General features: G+C 49.9%; 2 protein-coding genes across 4 annotated transcripts; both read right to left on the reverse strand.

Annotated features, from left to right (window-relative positions):
* Positions 1–259: 259 nt before the first annotated feature.
* LOC128766457 (INO80 complex subunit D) lies at positions 260–6476 on the reverse strand. 3 transcript variants are annotated; one of them, XM_053878110.1, is made up of 10 exons: positions 6125–6476; positions 4674–4920; positions 3856–4586; positions 3648–3756; positions 3352–3576; positions 3171–3280; positions 2897–3030; positions 2609–2832; positions 2376–2533; positions 260–2316 (listed from the first exon to the last, which is right to left on the reverse strand). In XM_053878110.1, the coding sequence occupies exons 2-10, from the start codon at positions 4889–4891 to the stop codon at positions 1337–1339; spliced, it is 2889 nt and encodes a 962-aa protein (XP_053734085.1). In that variant the 5' UTR covers positions 4892–4920; positions 6125–6476; the 3' UTR covers positions 260–1336. The 3 variants fall into 3 exon arrangements, with proteins under 3 accessions (XP_053734085.1, XP_053734087.1, XP_053734086.1); XM_053878112.1 differs by lacking the exon at positions 6125–6476 and adding an exon at positions 5848–6061; XM_053878111.1 differs by lacking the exon at positions 6125–6476 and adding an exon at positions 5278–5809.
* Positions 6477–8738: 2262 nt separating this feature from the next.
* Positions 8739–12880, reverse strand: cmklr2 (chemerin chemokine-like receptor 2). The gene is made up of 2 exons (XM_053876605.1): positions 12628–12880; positions 8739–10952 (listed from the first exon to the last, which is right to left on the reverse strand). The coding sequence occupies exon 2, from the start codon at positions 10943–10945 to the stop codon at positions 9881–9883; it is 1065 nt and encodes a 354-aa protein (XP_053732580.1). The 5' UTR covers positions 10946–10952; positions 12628–12880; the 3' UTR covers positions 8739–9880.
* Between the last annotated feature and the right edge of the window lie 1865 nt (positions 12881–14745).

Genomic DNA, 14745 nt, shown 5'->3' on the forward strand with positions numbered 1-14745 from the left:
TGATCTTCCTGGTTGAGCCATGGCTGGTGAATGTCAACAGTCCACAGTGATCTTCAGATCATGCATCAAAGTTGATGCTGAAATGAAAGAGTGGAGGGAGGTGGTTTTCGGCTCTGTGATGCAACACCTCTCAACATCCTCCAGGCTGATGCTGGTCTGAGCCAAGATGTCACCACAGCATGAGACGTTTGAACCTGAAGAGGACGAACTGAGGCAAGAGAAGACTGAGGGTGAGTGAAGAGCAGGAACAATGCCGTCATCAAATACCTCACAGCAAGTTTATTTATACATCCAAAAAAAAAAAAAAAGGTTTTCTCACACTATATACACATATTACATACAGTGTTTGTACACATATTACATCATTTGTACACAAGAAAAATATACATAAAAATGTAAAACTTTGTATACAAAAAATACCTTAGACAAATCAACCGAGGACCGATAACAAAAGGTGACCAGATTAGCTCGTCCTAGCTTTAAAAACAGTTGTACAGTACATTCAACCAATAATCGGAATTTGTCAGCCTCCTCAGAACACAAGCCGCATCACGGCGGCCGTCGCCAGGTGTGATGTCACGGCGAGGCCGTGGGAAAGTAAAGCCGCGTCTCCTCGCATGACCTGCCTGGATTTGTGCAAACGAAAATGATGTTTCGTCGGATGTCGCTGGAAAGAAAAAAATAAGGTCGCTGCTTCATGCAAACGGGATTTCATAACACTTCCTTAAATAGCTATCAAAAATATTCTCCGTGTTAAATACAAAATGACGACACAGCAAACATTGATCCCTCCAACCGGTTTGACAACAAGTCACACGTAATACTTCAACTGATTGCTACTCAACAATCCACCATCAAAACAGACCGCTAAACTATGGCGCCAACACTCCACGACACCGGGCCACAGGTCCAACATTAATCTGCCGTAATCAAAAACTACTCATGTATTCACTCTCCTGATTCCGGATTCGATTCGTCCTGATTCTAGATTCTATTTTGGGCCCAGATTTCAACGCCCGCTGACCCGCGTGAAGGGCACCGGCGACCAGACTCACCAGGAACAGAGCTACATATCCAGACCACCGTTCCGTTTATTGCTATAGAAAAGTGAAACCGACGATGAGGTCAGACGGCGTGAAACAGAACCAACATCACAAGCTTGCGCTGGAGGGTGACACGAGTGAGAAGAGAGTCGCCGTGTGAATGAAGAACAAGTGAGTACACATGACTGAGAAGCTCTCCTGAGGCCCAACTTCCTGATGCTTCAGCTCACACTGACCGGCAGCAAGTTCCCAGAACCACACGCCAAGTCCCGGTCTGGCGGCGCCACCCGCTCTCATTTGCTCTGTGTGAAGGGCGCGGAGGTACTGTTGGCACTTGCAGTGGTGGCGCTGATGATGGAGAAGCCAGCGGGGGGCGCTGTGGAGCTGTGGCTGGGCTGCACGTCTTTCGGGATGCCGCTGTGGGAGGCCAGCTGGTGGCCGAAGGCCGCGCTGAACTGAGGGAGCTGCTGCTTGGGCTGCGTGGAGGCCAGGGGGTCCTGCGAGGGCGAGGAGGGGGGCTGGGGCGTGGTCAGGCCGGTCAGGCAGCTCGGGGGCATCGCTGACAGAGCGGCCATCGGCTGCAGCGTCACCGAGTGCGTGGTGGCCGGGGGCGTGGACAGAGAGGTGGATATGAGGTGAGTGTCGGAGCCCAGCAGGCTGCCGAACTGCGTGGGGTCGGTGAGGGGAAGGGGCAAATTGTTCCACGACGAGCGAGGGGGTCCGGGTACACCGCTTATGGGGACTTCTAGCAGCAAAGGGGGGTCCGTTTGGAAAGCGCTGGCGTGGGGCGAAGATATTTGGTCGCTGTACGGTGAAGGAACGTGCTCGCTGCTGTAGTGGCTGCTCTGAGGAGACGACGTGGGCACGTCGGACTTGGACAGAACGTGAGAGGGGTGAGTCCGGGAGAACGTCCGCTCCGTGAGGGCCGTCTGGCTGAGCAGGGCGGCGGTGGAGGGGGCTGCCACCGAGGGGGCCGAGGTCAAGCTGCCCGTCGGTGGCTGGTTCGCTGGCTGAAAGTGAGCACCAGTGGACTGCAGCAGGTTGTCCTCCAGCTCCAGGCTGCTGAAGTTCTCCGTCGTGATGCGGCCGTTGAGAAGGTCGCCCATCCCGCCTGGCAACACTGTCAGGGCCCGCTGGTCCACTCCCTCAGAGGGGGCCAGGTCTGCCATGGAGGTCAGACACACCAGGGAGTCCGGGTAAGACCCCATGGCTTGGAGCGCACGCACCAGCTCCTCAGCCTCCTCCGTGGTGGGCAGGAGGTCCCCGTTTTTACCTGGACGGATGAGTGGCGGTTAGAGACAAGACCACAGGCAACCGGGTCACGACACTCGCCTTCAAACAAGTCGAAGTCCTGCAGGTCGTCAGGCAGTCGGGGCAACACGTCTGAGAAGTCTTCCTGGTTGAGCTCCAGGTCGTTTGGAATGTCTGCCATGTCATTGGTGATGTCATCAGGCAGCTCCTCTGCACTCAGGTCTGGAGTTGAAGGACTCCTGCGACACATTTGACCACCACCGTGAGACGACACCTCTCAAAGACCAACGGTGACAGTGCGTTCAGGGACAGACCTGATGCTGGCCTGCGAATGCATGGCCAGGCTGGTTGAAGGCATCCCCAGGTTCCCCTGAGGCATCGCCGGAGGGATGGGCTTCTGCGGCCTCCGTGGCCCTCTCCTCCTCTTCTTCTTGTGTTTTTTGGTGAGCGCCGGGGGTTTGGTCTTTTTGCGCGGCTTCCGCTGATGCTGCTGCTGGTGTTGCACTCGTCGGTTGCAGTCCCCGCGCAGGAAGTTGTCCTGTGTTGAAGAGAGGCTCGGTTCTCTGTGCGACCAACACCTTGGTGTGAGCTTCTGAACGTACCATCTTTTTGGCGTGTTCTTCGCAGAGTGGCGTCTGGTGGGTGATGTCAAACACAGGGATGGAGCACTGCTGGCCGTCAGCGAATTTGGCTGTGCAACTAGCAAAGAGCTGCTGGGAGCGATTTAACAGAATGTCTATGGAGAAGCGTCAAGGACAAAGATCTGAGAGGAAGATGCACTGGAGAGAAGACGAGCAAGACTCTCTGGCTCCGGCTAAGAACAGCGGCCTTCTTGGCAAGTTTATTGTTCATATCTGAGCTAGTTGACAAGGATACGCTGAAAGCAATGTTGAGTGAAGGGCAGCGCCCGGTTGCTGCAAGGTTGGCCCTTTGTGCTACCGGTGCATGTCCTGGCATCCGAGGTTTGCTGCCCTGCAGGCGCCGTGCTGTAGAGACATTCGACACTGAGCACACCTGGGTGACGCCCAAGTTAAGGCACACATTTGCCCCACAATACCTCGACGAGCTTCTGCTGGCGTCCTGCAGCTCCTGGATGAGCTGACCGGCACAGTCCGGGTTTTTACTGGCAGCGTGCAGCAAGGCTTTGCGGAAGGCATAGCGGTATCTCTTCTGGCGGAGGTTGGCCCGTTCCTGTCGGCACATGTGCTTGTACTTCTCTCGAAGGTAGGAACAAAGCCGGAGCAGTCGTGTTCTCCGGGAGGAACCAGCGTCGTCGTCCAACCTGAGAGGAGGAAGGAACATTGATTAAAAAGACGTGGCTCCTGCCGAGAAAGCATCCGCTGTGAGACGAACCCGTTCTGCGGCCTCCAAGAGCTTTGCCAAGACATGAACCTCCCCGAGTCCTCCTCAAGGTTGTCGTCGTCGTCGTCATCCTCCGCACTGTCCTCTGACCAGTCCAGTCCTGGAAGAGGAAGCTGGTTACCGCTCACGGAAACAAAGCCCACGCTACCACTACAGACCGGTGACACAATTCACGTATAGAGTGGTAAAAATGAGGCACCTAAATGAGGGAAAAGGTCTCCGTGCTCGTTCTGCCTTTTGGCACAGAGCTCCACCAGATGTCGCAACCTGACCAGGCACCTGGCTGAGGGCGAGAAGGCAGCTGGGCGCATGACGACCACGTGAGTGGCTGTAACAGATGTTTTACAGCAGAGCGATGGCCCAGAAGCTTGCACTGGACTGGGCGCTGAGCTAGCAGGAAGCCCTGGAGGCAGAAAGTTGACCGTCTGAGGTGGTGGTGGATTGCATAATAGACCCTGCTGCTGAGGTGGCTGGAGAAGTCCTGACTGCTGCCGCGGTGGGAGAGCGTTTAGGGGGGAGGAGGGATGAACACGGGGGACGGGAGAGGGACTAAAGTGCTCAGTAGGTGGCTGGAAGAGCTCCGTGTCATGGCAGAGTTTCTGGTTAAGCACCAGACGGCTTTGTAGTTTCTTCTTGATGGCGTTGCTCTTTCGAGCCGCGCCGAGTTCTTCCCCATCAGTGTCGTCCTCATAAAAGGCAAAGGGATCCAGGAGTTCCCCGTCAGGCAGGGGCAACAGGCGCGTGTAGGTGGGAGACGGCGGAAGTTCGTCAAGACCGTTGGAAGTTTTCAGTGCGAGCGAGGGCACCGTTATATTGAGAGCCACTGACTCCAAGTGAGCGCGGGAGCGAAGATCTTCCAAAGCATCGTGCTTCTTTTTGCGTTCCTTCTTCGGGATAAATCCAAGAACCTGTAGGTGGCTGTTGCAGTACCTATAAAATAACAACGGAATACAGTCACACAGACGTTAAGAGTTGCGCGAAGAATGTCGTAACACACGTGAAAAATGTAGCACACACCTGCGATCCTCAGACTTGGGGATGGGGTTGGTGCAGCGCTGGCTGTTGTACTTGGCCACATATTCACACTGCTTGAAAGGCGCCGTCTTATCCTCCAAAACATGACGGATACAGAAGGCATATCCGTTCAGTCTGCGCTGCTTGCAGAGCTTCGGGCTGTATGAGCACAAGGGCTTATTGTCCACCTCTGAGAAGTGTATGTGTTTTCCTTCATACATCACGTGATTCTTGGCTGTGACAACATCAGCTGATGAGAGACCATTGAGAAAAGAAATTACAACCAGACTGTCACAACATAAAGAGGAAAATACATGCAGATCAACAGAACCAGAGGATGCTCGTTTGCACACTTTGAGTTGAAATTATTATTTTAGTGTTGACTCATGAGCCGACTGCAACTGTGCATCATTTACAACAAATATTCTTAAAACTTGCTATGCCAGCTGCTCCTTGCTACGTTATCAACAACCCTAAAAATATGAATAATCCACATTTAACACGCAAGTGAGAAGCAGACATTGCCGTCACCACAACATGTAAGACCTATTCTCCTCAAACAAACCGCTAATAAAAGTGAACACTCCGCGGAACGTCAACGGTTTACCTTTATTTTGTTTTAAGTATCCGAAAAGTTTTCAGCGTGTCGACTTCAAACACGGTTAAAGCAATCTAAACGGACGAGCATGTGTTTACAACAAGTCGAAATAAGTCAATAAAGATAATCATCTGAGTCAGGTGAGGAGAATTTGGCAATTGGTTCAAGCGGCAACTGACGTTAGCTTTAGCGTTAGCCGACAGTCGAGAGGCGGATTCACAGGCGAATAATACTGTAATAAAATACAACAGGTGCTTCATCGAGCTTGACTCATCTGCCGTGATGTATATGTAACACTATCGCGGCGTTATTGCTTTCTAAAACAACAGCGATGACGAAAAACACCCGACAGTGAAGGTTAGCTCGAAAAGGTAACGAAGCTAAAAACACAGTTGGTAGGCGGTAGCTAACCAGGAAACGGAAACATCAGCGCCACTCTTAAAGCTCATATTAGGGTTCTGTTTGACCCCAGAAGGCGAGAGTGATAACCACACGACGGTGTTCAACTTAGGTCAAACGTGAGATAGAAAAATATACGCAAATCACTCCTAAAGATCTTCAAACAAAAGGTTTCCATACCGGATCACGGCCTCGCACGAAGGGCCTCCGTAAAAATCGATATAAATTACGTCAATTATTTTGCCATTACTGCGAAATTATACAAAGCGGCGCTGATAAATGTTGGAATAATTGATAATTCACACTGCGTTGTCGTGATAGAGTCCGTAAAATCGCCAACGGGCCTTTTAGCCTCGACAAGCAGCGGGCTCGAGTAGAAGCAGGCACGCCGCGTGAAGCGCGTGCCCGTCGGCTGGCAAAGAAATCGAGGCCGAGGATGCTAACCGCGTTAGCTTACCTTGAACTGCTATGGGCTGCGACCACAATCCGCTCCAGATATACGGCCGGAATCTATACTGAAGTCAGCTAAGCTATATGGGCATCGATCGTCGACACGGAGTCGGAATCTTCATCGAGCTCGGCTGCGTTTCCGCGGAGGGCGCATGTAAATACAGGTTATCCGGGGGAAAGTGTAGTCAGAAGGTTTGGCTGCGGGAGGATCGGAGTTGGATCCACGGCGGACTCCTCACAGCACCACTACAGGCACCGCGGGGACATGACAACAAGCCGCCGCACAACAACAACCTCTCCTACCATGTTGGAAATTCAACTTAGTTAACAAGGGTCAAACTGTGAGCCCAGTCATTCTGTGAAGAGGGCGCGACTTTTACGTGCGTGTCGCCACTTTTGACAGTGAAGAAGCGACAGATTTCACGGGCGTCAGCGAGAAGAATCCACCTGGACCTCCGCTATCTTTCTCTGGACGAACAAGTTAATGTGCCCCGCCGCTCACTCGTGACGACGTCCCGTCACACCGCGGGGGTAGAAGCCCTCAACACCTCCATCCACACCGAGACTGGCTTGATTTAAAGCGCATATGTTCTCCATTTGATTCAGACATTCGTGGAATTAAACAACAGAATCATGTACAATTTACATTTTTCCTTAATGCACAAATATGTGCAACTCACCACAGACTGGTTTTTATAATATTAAAGCGTGAAGGAATGGCAAATAAAATATAAAAAAATACAGTAAATATTTTATTATTGTTTTTATTACCATTTTTATTTAAATATATGCTCCTGCAATGAGCTATCTAAAGGGGCTTTTAAAGACTTATGTTAATTAGAAAATAAACATGCAACCACTTTTTGTGAGTCAAAAAGCAGACCTGGGGAACATGTGGCCCGGGGGCCAAATATGACCCCTTGCTTGCATTTGTTCGGCCCATTGGAGGTCCACTGTGAAACTGATGAAGAAGCAATATGCAGTTTGGTTGACAGCTTTGTTGCCACTCAATTTTGATTATTTTTAAATCATATAACTGTTTGAATTACAGCATTACATATTTTATATATGAATGTGAGTATACATGAATTTTTAGCCACATTTTAAACGTATCCCAAGTATTTGCTGAACTTTGTTCACGAAACCTTGCATTAGTCAGAGGTCCTCACGCTCGAACCCAAAGATGGGGGCGTCTGTACTCGCACCAGTTTTGGGTCTGACAGGCCTTTTGATCCACACAAGCGTCATCAGCCACTGAAACTTTGTGGATCTTTCTGAGAAGGCAGGTTCCGCGTCTTTATGTCATGTCATAGCTCCGCCTCACTAAAATCTTTCATCCTGTCAGAAACATTAACACAAAACCTTTAGGGCCAACTTCATTTGGCTTGCCACGTTAGTGTCGTTTTCCTGTCATTTGCCAACTGTTGCAGGTAACCTTCTTCTAATGTTTTGAGAGCATTAGAGCACCGCCTACAGGCCTGGCATGAGTACTGCATCGTTTTCAGTGACTTTTTTGTAGAACCAGCAGACGTCCTGTCTCACTGGCATGGAAGACGTCTCCAGACACCCTCACCATGACCTTGGCAGGTCAGCCAGCTGGTTATTTTTTAGCCACGGGAGATAAGATTTGCGCCCTACCGCGTTTACACCAGGAACAGAAGCTGATGTCTTGAATCAAATAGGAACTAATGGATGGCAGCCTTGCGTCTGGAGGACGTGTAGTTTCACTGTGTCTAAGAGACTAATGAGGACGTTTAGCAGCATCATGGTGGTGGATGTTGTCTGTGGGTCTACATTGTGGTTAATGTTCTCCCGACCATCCCGTTCATTATTGTGAGTGAACAAGCGACAGAGAGCATCTGCTGCAGGGAAGTGAAACTGCTGACCTTGATCAATTATGAAGCAATCCTCTGGGAGTAATGTCACTACAACAAGACCAGGATTTAAGAGGTTCGGTCTGCTGCTGTAGCCCAAGAGGAACAAAATGACTCCCATCCAAAATGCAGCCACATGAGGGGGGCATCGTTCATGAGGCAGATTCAGTCGCCTGAAAAAGATCTAACCAGTTGGGTTGAGAGATGGCCAAACTTAAGTGGGTGGGTGTCAAGTGGACGGAAGAACAGTCTCCACACTGACTAGTGACGACAGGTCCTGCAGTTCCCCAGACCGACCTGCAGGGTGTCTCCTGCGCTGCATGTGCTCAAATAGTTTATTGTGGTTGATGTGGGTCGGTGCACCCATCAGTTCCTGCTCATCCCAAATGTGCATCTTTTCTATGCTTCATTTTCAGAGTCAATTTCTTCATGTTTAGCTGAAATAGACTAGGACTTCTTCCAGGACACCTAGTTGTGTTTTAGCCAACTGGAAAATGTAGTAATGAAAGAGTGGTTTGTCAGCAACAAATACAGCACAAAGTGTTTTTTAACAGTTGAGGAAATCATACTTTTGAATTCCCAATAACTAAATTGCAGAGGACGCAGGACTGGGGCCGGGGGGAGGGCACAGGTGTGAGACAAGAGGAGCAAGTGAGGGGTCACAGCAACAAAAACAACGGGGTGAGAAAATGTGGCTTTAATCCTTAAAAATCAAAGTTGGCCGTATACAGATCTGACCGCGCTCCTCACGTTCTGATTCAGTTTGTAACACAACGTTCCCAAACTCTCGTCACATTCATACGAATAACTGAAGACACTTTGATCGGAAAGGTTTTATTCATGCTTCTCACTACCATCTTAGAATTCCACTCCTGCCGCCTCAAGCAACAGGAAACGTCACGTCAGGAAACAGGAAAGGACACACATATCTCACAAATATTTTCCACACCTTTGTCCACGACCTGTGACACTGCTCTGTGTTCACCTCTCTTAAAACAGTGTCACTTACAGAGCAGAGTCTTTCCTGCAAAACCTTCATGAAAAAGATGATTTTTCCAAACATTCCAAGATAAAATAAACCTCATTTGTTTTGATGATCAAATATCAACAATCAAGGAATATAAACTGTGCAGAAGATCGGCTTCAACTTGGAATGTAAATAGATAAGATGAAAGAGCATGTTAACCCTTTAGAACAAGGGTCTGGTTAATGTGCGGTTAGAATGAAGATTGTTCTGGAAAAGTTAATACTAGCTCCTGAAACTGTTAAATCTGGAATACAAAATTGTCTTAAACAACATCCTCGCTCTAGTAAGTGCTGGAATAGTTGCAGTGCATTATGGGAGAGTTGACATAGAGGAACAGTTCTGCGGTGAGCCTCTCCATGATGACTGAAGTCCGGTCAAAAAAACAACATTCTTGTTCTCCTTTCAGGCCAGTAGAAATCTACTGTTCAGTGGAGAGCTTTGTCCTCTGGCTCAGCTCTTTCTCCATCCTTCCCTCACTCGCTAATGCGATCTCAGGAGCCTTGGAAGTGCTGATCCTCATCCTGGTGGTGAAAGGGTCAACCAGGTGGACCAGGTCCCACTTATCACCGGTTGAACCGTTCTCTCATGTCTGTAGATCTTTGTCCCTTGTTCACCCTGATGATGCGACTGAAGCTGTGACTGAAATGGCAACGCCTCAAGTGTCTTTCTCTTGATCCTACGCTGCTTTTCCGTCACTCTAATCCTCTAAACCAGTGGAAGAAGTCTGAATCAGCAAAGAAAACTATCAGAATCTCGACAGGACAACTGGAAAATGTCTGTAATTCAGTAATCCCCCGCATTTACGCTCAAATAAGCGCCGTGTTTTTCATGGACTCCCACAAAGGCTTGTGGTCGTCTGCCGTCACAGCGACGACGACGACTCCACAGGCTCCTCCGGGGAGCTGTCCTCATCAAGCTCTGGCAGTGAGTCCAGCTCGGTGGCAGAGACGGACTGGTTGAGCTCTCTGAGGGAACTTTTGGTTACATCCAAGCAGGCTCGCTTCAGAATGAGGCGAACCTTCTTACCCAGGAGGACGTAGAGCAGCGGGTTAACGCAGCTGTTGAAGAAGCCCAGGCTGGTGGCCAGAGGGTATCCAGTTTGAAGAACTCCGTGAAGATGGTCGGAGGAGTGGATGGAGAGCTCCATCAGGCTGAACGCGTGGAAGGGAGCCCAGCACAGGAAGAAGGCCAGGATGACGGCCGAGACCGTCCTGGAGAAGCTGGACAGGCGAAGCGCAGACCGTCTGACTTTGACAGCCAGGAGGATGCCAGTCACGCTGATGGCAGCGAAGGGCAGGAGGAAGCCCATGGTGGTGCGGACGGCGGCCAGGACGGCGTGTCTCATGGCCGCTGTGTGTCTGTCTTGTTCGTGGAAGTTGTTGAAGCACAGCACCTTGTCGTGAAAGGTCACCGTGTCTCGGAACACCAACGCTGGGCAGCTCAAGGCGGCCGCCAGGGTCCACACACAGCCGCACACCAGCCAGGCCCGCTTCACCGCACGATGCCGGCGAGACCAGTCCAGGTGCACCAGGGACACGTACCTGTCCACGCTGAGCACCGTGAGAAAGAGCACGCTGGCATACATGTTCATCACCGACACGAAGGAGTTGAGCTTGCACATGACCAGGCCAAAGTCCCAGTGGAAGTCCCTCACGATGTAGTCGATGGAGAAGGGGAGGAAGAGCACGAAGACCAAGTCGGCTAGCGCCAGGTTGAACAGCCACACGCTGTTCACCGTCCTCTTGCACTTGCAGCCCGTCACCCAGATGACGATCCCGTTCCCAACCAGGCCCAGCGCGAAGGAGACGCTGTAGACCACGATGGAGATGACATGCATGGTCTCCCTCTGCTGGGGTTCATCTTTTGCCTCGTCCACGTCGGCGTACTCCTCGCTGTAGTGGTAGACGTAGTTCTCGTAGTCGTCCATGACGAGTCTGGCGGACAGACAGAAGGGTTCAGCCCAAACCTTTCTTTAGAAATCAGGTTCAGTGGTTTGCTTCGACGAAGATTATAAATCTGTCCACAAAGTCCTGAGTGAGAAATGATGTGACCAAGCCCAAACAAACCTTCGTCTCCCTGTGGACCGGAGTCCTGTGGCAAGTCTCGGAATGCAGTGGTGGTCTTCTAATGAGGTCAACGAGAGCCCACCTCCCAAACCCGTGAGTACTCCAGGCTCATAATGGGCCCCGAAACTAGCCTCCACAGGTCCCTACAATTACTACTAACAAGTTACATAAGTGGTCATTACTCCAGGCGACAATGAGCCAAAGAACTTTGGGGTCGTCTCTTTGTGTGTCTCTTCTGAGAAAGATCTCACCATCTTTTTGTTCCTGTCCAGCGATCAGTGCTACATTCATGCACCTGAAGGACTGGACCAGCACCAGGCCCGCGGGGCGACAGGAGCCCAGACGACTGGGAGCTCTCTCGTCTCCTCAACACTGGTTCTGCCAGGATGTTTTCCAGGAGGATCCAGCTGGCAGAGCGCTCTTCCCATTATTCAGTTCCTGTGTTGGAGTCAGCGTTGGGTGTGTCGTCAACATGCTGTCGACATCCATCTGGATCAACTCTGAAGGGTGGGTGACCTCGAGCGGGGGGCGCTGCCTCGCAGCTAGAGTCACGCTGCCCCACCTCCCAGCCTTCCCCTCACAGTTGAACAGAGTCGCTCAGACTGGCACTTTTAGTCCACTTCAAGTCCAATAGGGGGCGCCGTACCGTCGCACTACAGTCAGGTCATTTTTTTCATGGGCAGTCTGTCAACATGAACTAAAAAACACAACTTTGGTGGGTGTGATTACTGTAAACCTGAGGGCCGTTTCCCGTTACAGCAGATTCTAGTGAATCACTAAATCACACATTTAAAATAGCTCTGAAAATATTTTCCCCGGCTCAGTGACCACCAACTCTTCCAGCTCTTTTTTCTGTTCAAAAGAGGTCGCTGACATGAATACACGTCAGACCAAGTCAACTTCAGCCTGATTTTTCTCTTATCACTGACGTTGGAGACAATGTTTCTGATAAGTCATATTTTGTCTGAGGTCTGAGCTTTTGTTTGACTTCGAAGGTCAGAACAGGGAGAAACAACTGCTAACCTATCAGCGCTGACACAAGGGAAACTTGAATATGAGAACAATGAAACTAAGCCTCTTAAACACAAGTACATGCTGAATGTTGAGATGTAGTACCATACAGAGCAGCTGCTTTACTGATCAATGAGCCTTTTTCTACCATGAAAACCTTTTATTATAATACTTATATTATTATTAGTACTAGTACTAACAACAATAATAATGATAATAACAGCAAATTACATCAACCATGAGTGACAATACTGTAAATGAATCATGAAGACGACGCGTTAAATGTGTGTAAATGGTTTTAGAAATGTAAGACTTTATGTCGTTAAATCATAGAAAGTAGTTAACGAAAATGTAATGACGTCATCGCACCGTTCAATTGAGTCAGACATTTTTTTGTTAGTTTGATTGCTCAGATCCGCTAGTTGCGAAGGGAAAACATCACCAGTCGGTGACACGTGATGGACTTTTTAAGAGCATTTTCGGTGAGTGAAGTTGATCAAAGCGCGACCGTGGAGTGCGCCGTTCCACGTACCAAGTCCGGGTCGCTTCCCTTCTCAACGCCTCGATCCGATCATCCGCATCCTCGGGCGAATCGCGGTCCAAAAGTCCCGGAGCGAGTCGGCACCGGGCTGTGAGCTTGTGCAGTGTTTCCGTGCGTGTGTCCAAGCTGCACTCGGCGGTGGGCGCGCCTCCTGTGCGCGTCACACACGGACCACAGAGCCGGGGGCGGGCTCGGTTCGGTCCAGCGGGAAGAATGCTCTCATTCAGAGGAGGCGAGAAGCTTCACCCGCTTCCTTAGAACTAACGGCGTGGTTTCAAATGTTGCAGATAAATGCTGAAAAAAACAAGGAGTTCGGAATCTTTTCATCACCGCTCTCTCTGGGATGGTGGTGACGTCATCACAACGTTCTCAATATACGGACACATTTTGTCTGCATTTTTCATCTTGCTGAACACGCTTTCCGTTCCAATCTTTCTCATTAAATAATAATTTAAATTAAAAAATAATCCTAATAACAAATCGTGGCTCATTCAGTGTTATTTTAAATCGATTTTAGTCGTCATGTTTTTGATGTTTATAAAGAGAAGTGGCGGTTCCTGCTGCTGCAGACACCATCCATGGCGTCTCGGAGCGCCAACTGCCAGCGTCATTTTCCCTCCTCATTCTTACTCAGTGTCTCCAACCTCAGTCGGTTAGTTTGTCATGTTCAAGGTCTGGCCTGTGGGCCGTTTGCAGCCCTCGATCAGATCACCTGTGGCCCACAGTACCATATAAAATGTTTTTTTTTAATGACTTGCTGTTTTTAAAACGCCATGACTTTTGCAAATGAAAACCCTACAAAGCTAGTAGGCGATGATGATTGTGAAATATGGAGTCAGGTCAGGGCACTAAATCAAATCCCATCCTCATCTAAACAAGTTTGGACCCCGCTGTTGCCGTCCATCTACTCAACAGATGCTTAGATCCCGTCCACATGATGGCGCTGACGGTTGGATCTGCACAGCTTCTGTGTCAGAAAAGCCTCCGTCTCTGATGCGGTTTCATGTTGTTGAGCATTAGCTGTCTTTTGCGCCGCGCTGCCTTCTTCTTTTTTTGTGTGAGTGAATCACAGCACCACACACAGGCCTGGCATGTGTACTGCAATGTTTTCATGTGGACGCCTGAAACACAGCTGTGTCATTGGAGTGCTTTTAAAAGAGATGTGACATAATAATCTGAATCAGTTTCTCCTCATGACTTGAGAAACTCCAGCACAGCTGGTCTCCGGCTGCTGATCTAAAGACGCCTCCAAGTCACGTGACCAAACCTGTTTCTTATTTGAGGAGCAGAAGTCACTTGCCAGTCTCCGTTGTTTTCCTCACTGGTTGTAGCGTCCGGGGACGTTTATGTCCGCATGAGTCACTGCTTTGACTCTGTCCATCTGGAATGCATGTGGACCACCTTCTCGCAGCAGGCCCAACTTGTTTTGACTCGTCCCGCCAGCCAAAACGTTCTGATCCCTAACACAAACACTTACATTGAGTGTGTCGTAACAGATGTCCTTGATCTCTCCTGTTGTAAACACACACATGAACACTAGCTAAATAAGTCAGTGGTCGCCAAACATTACCTGATGATAATTTGACTTTGGGAGACGGCCATTAAAAAAAAACAACTCAGTAGTTAATTGACTTTTGCCAATGCAGACATTCCATTTCTTTGCCCTTTAACTGTCATTTGACTCTGAACTGTAACTGCCTGCTGTGAGCTCAGTCGGACAGCAGGTGGCGGTAGCATAATGGAACAACTGAGTTGTCCTCGTCTCTCCACTTCAGGACCTCATGAAAGGACCAGAGCGCTCGTTTGATCTCATTGTTGAGGGAACATCAGCAGTCTGTGCCCAGATTGTTTCTTCCCTCCACACCGTCAGCAGTAATTACGTTTCGGAGAAGAAGAGTCTGACGGCTGATGGTTGGTTCCCTCTGTCAGGGTGACCATCAGAGAGCTCCACCGTGACTGTCAAGGACATGCAGCGGATGATGGAGGCCGCCACGTCAGGCTTCAGTTCGAGTGCTTGCAGCTCAGGTCGCAGGGGCAGCAGCTGAAGTGAGGAGGCCCGGACGTCCCTCTACTCCTGCAGCTCCTGGCAGGTGGCGCAGCATGTCCCGG

The sequence above is a fragment of the Synchiropus splendidus genome, chromosome 10 (genome assembly GCF_027744825.2).
Source record: "Synchiropus splendidus isolate RoL2022-P1 chromosome 10, RoL_Sspl_1.0, whole genome shotgun sequence".
NCBI classification, from domain to species: Eukaryota; Metazoa; Chordata; class Actinopteri; order Syngnathiformes; family Callionymidae; genus Synchiropus; species Synchiropus splendidus.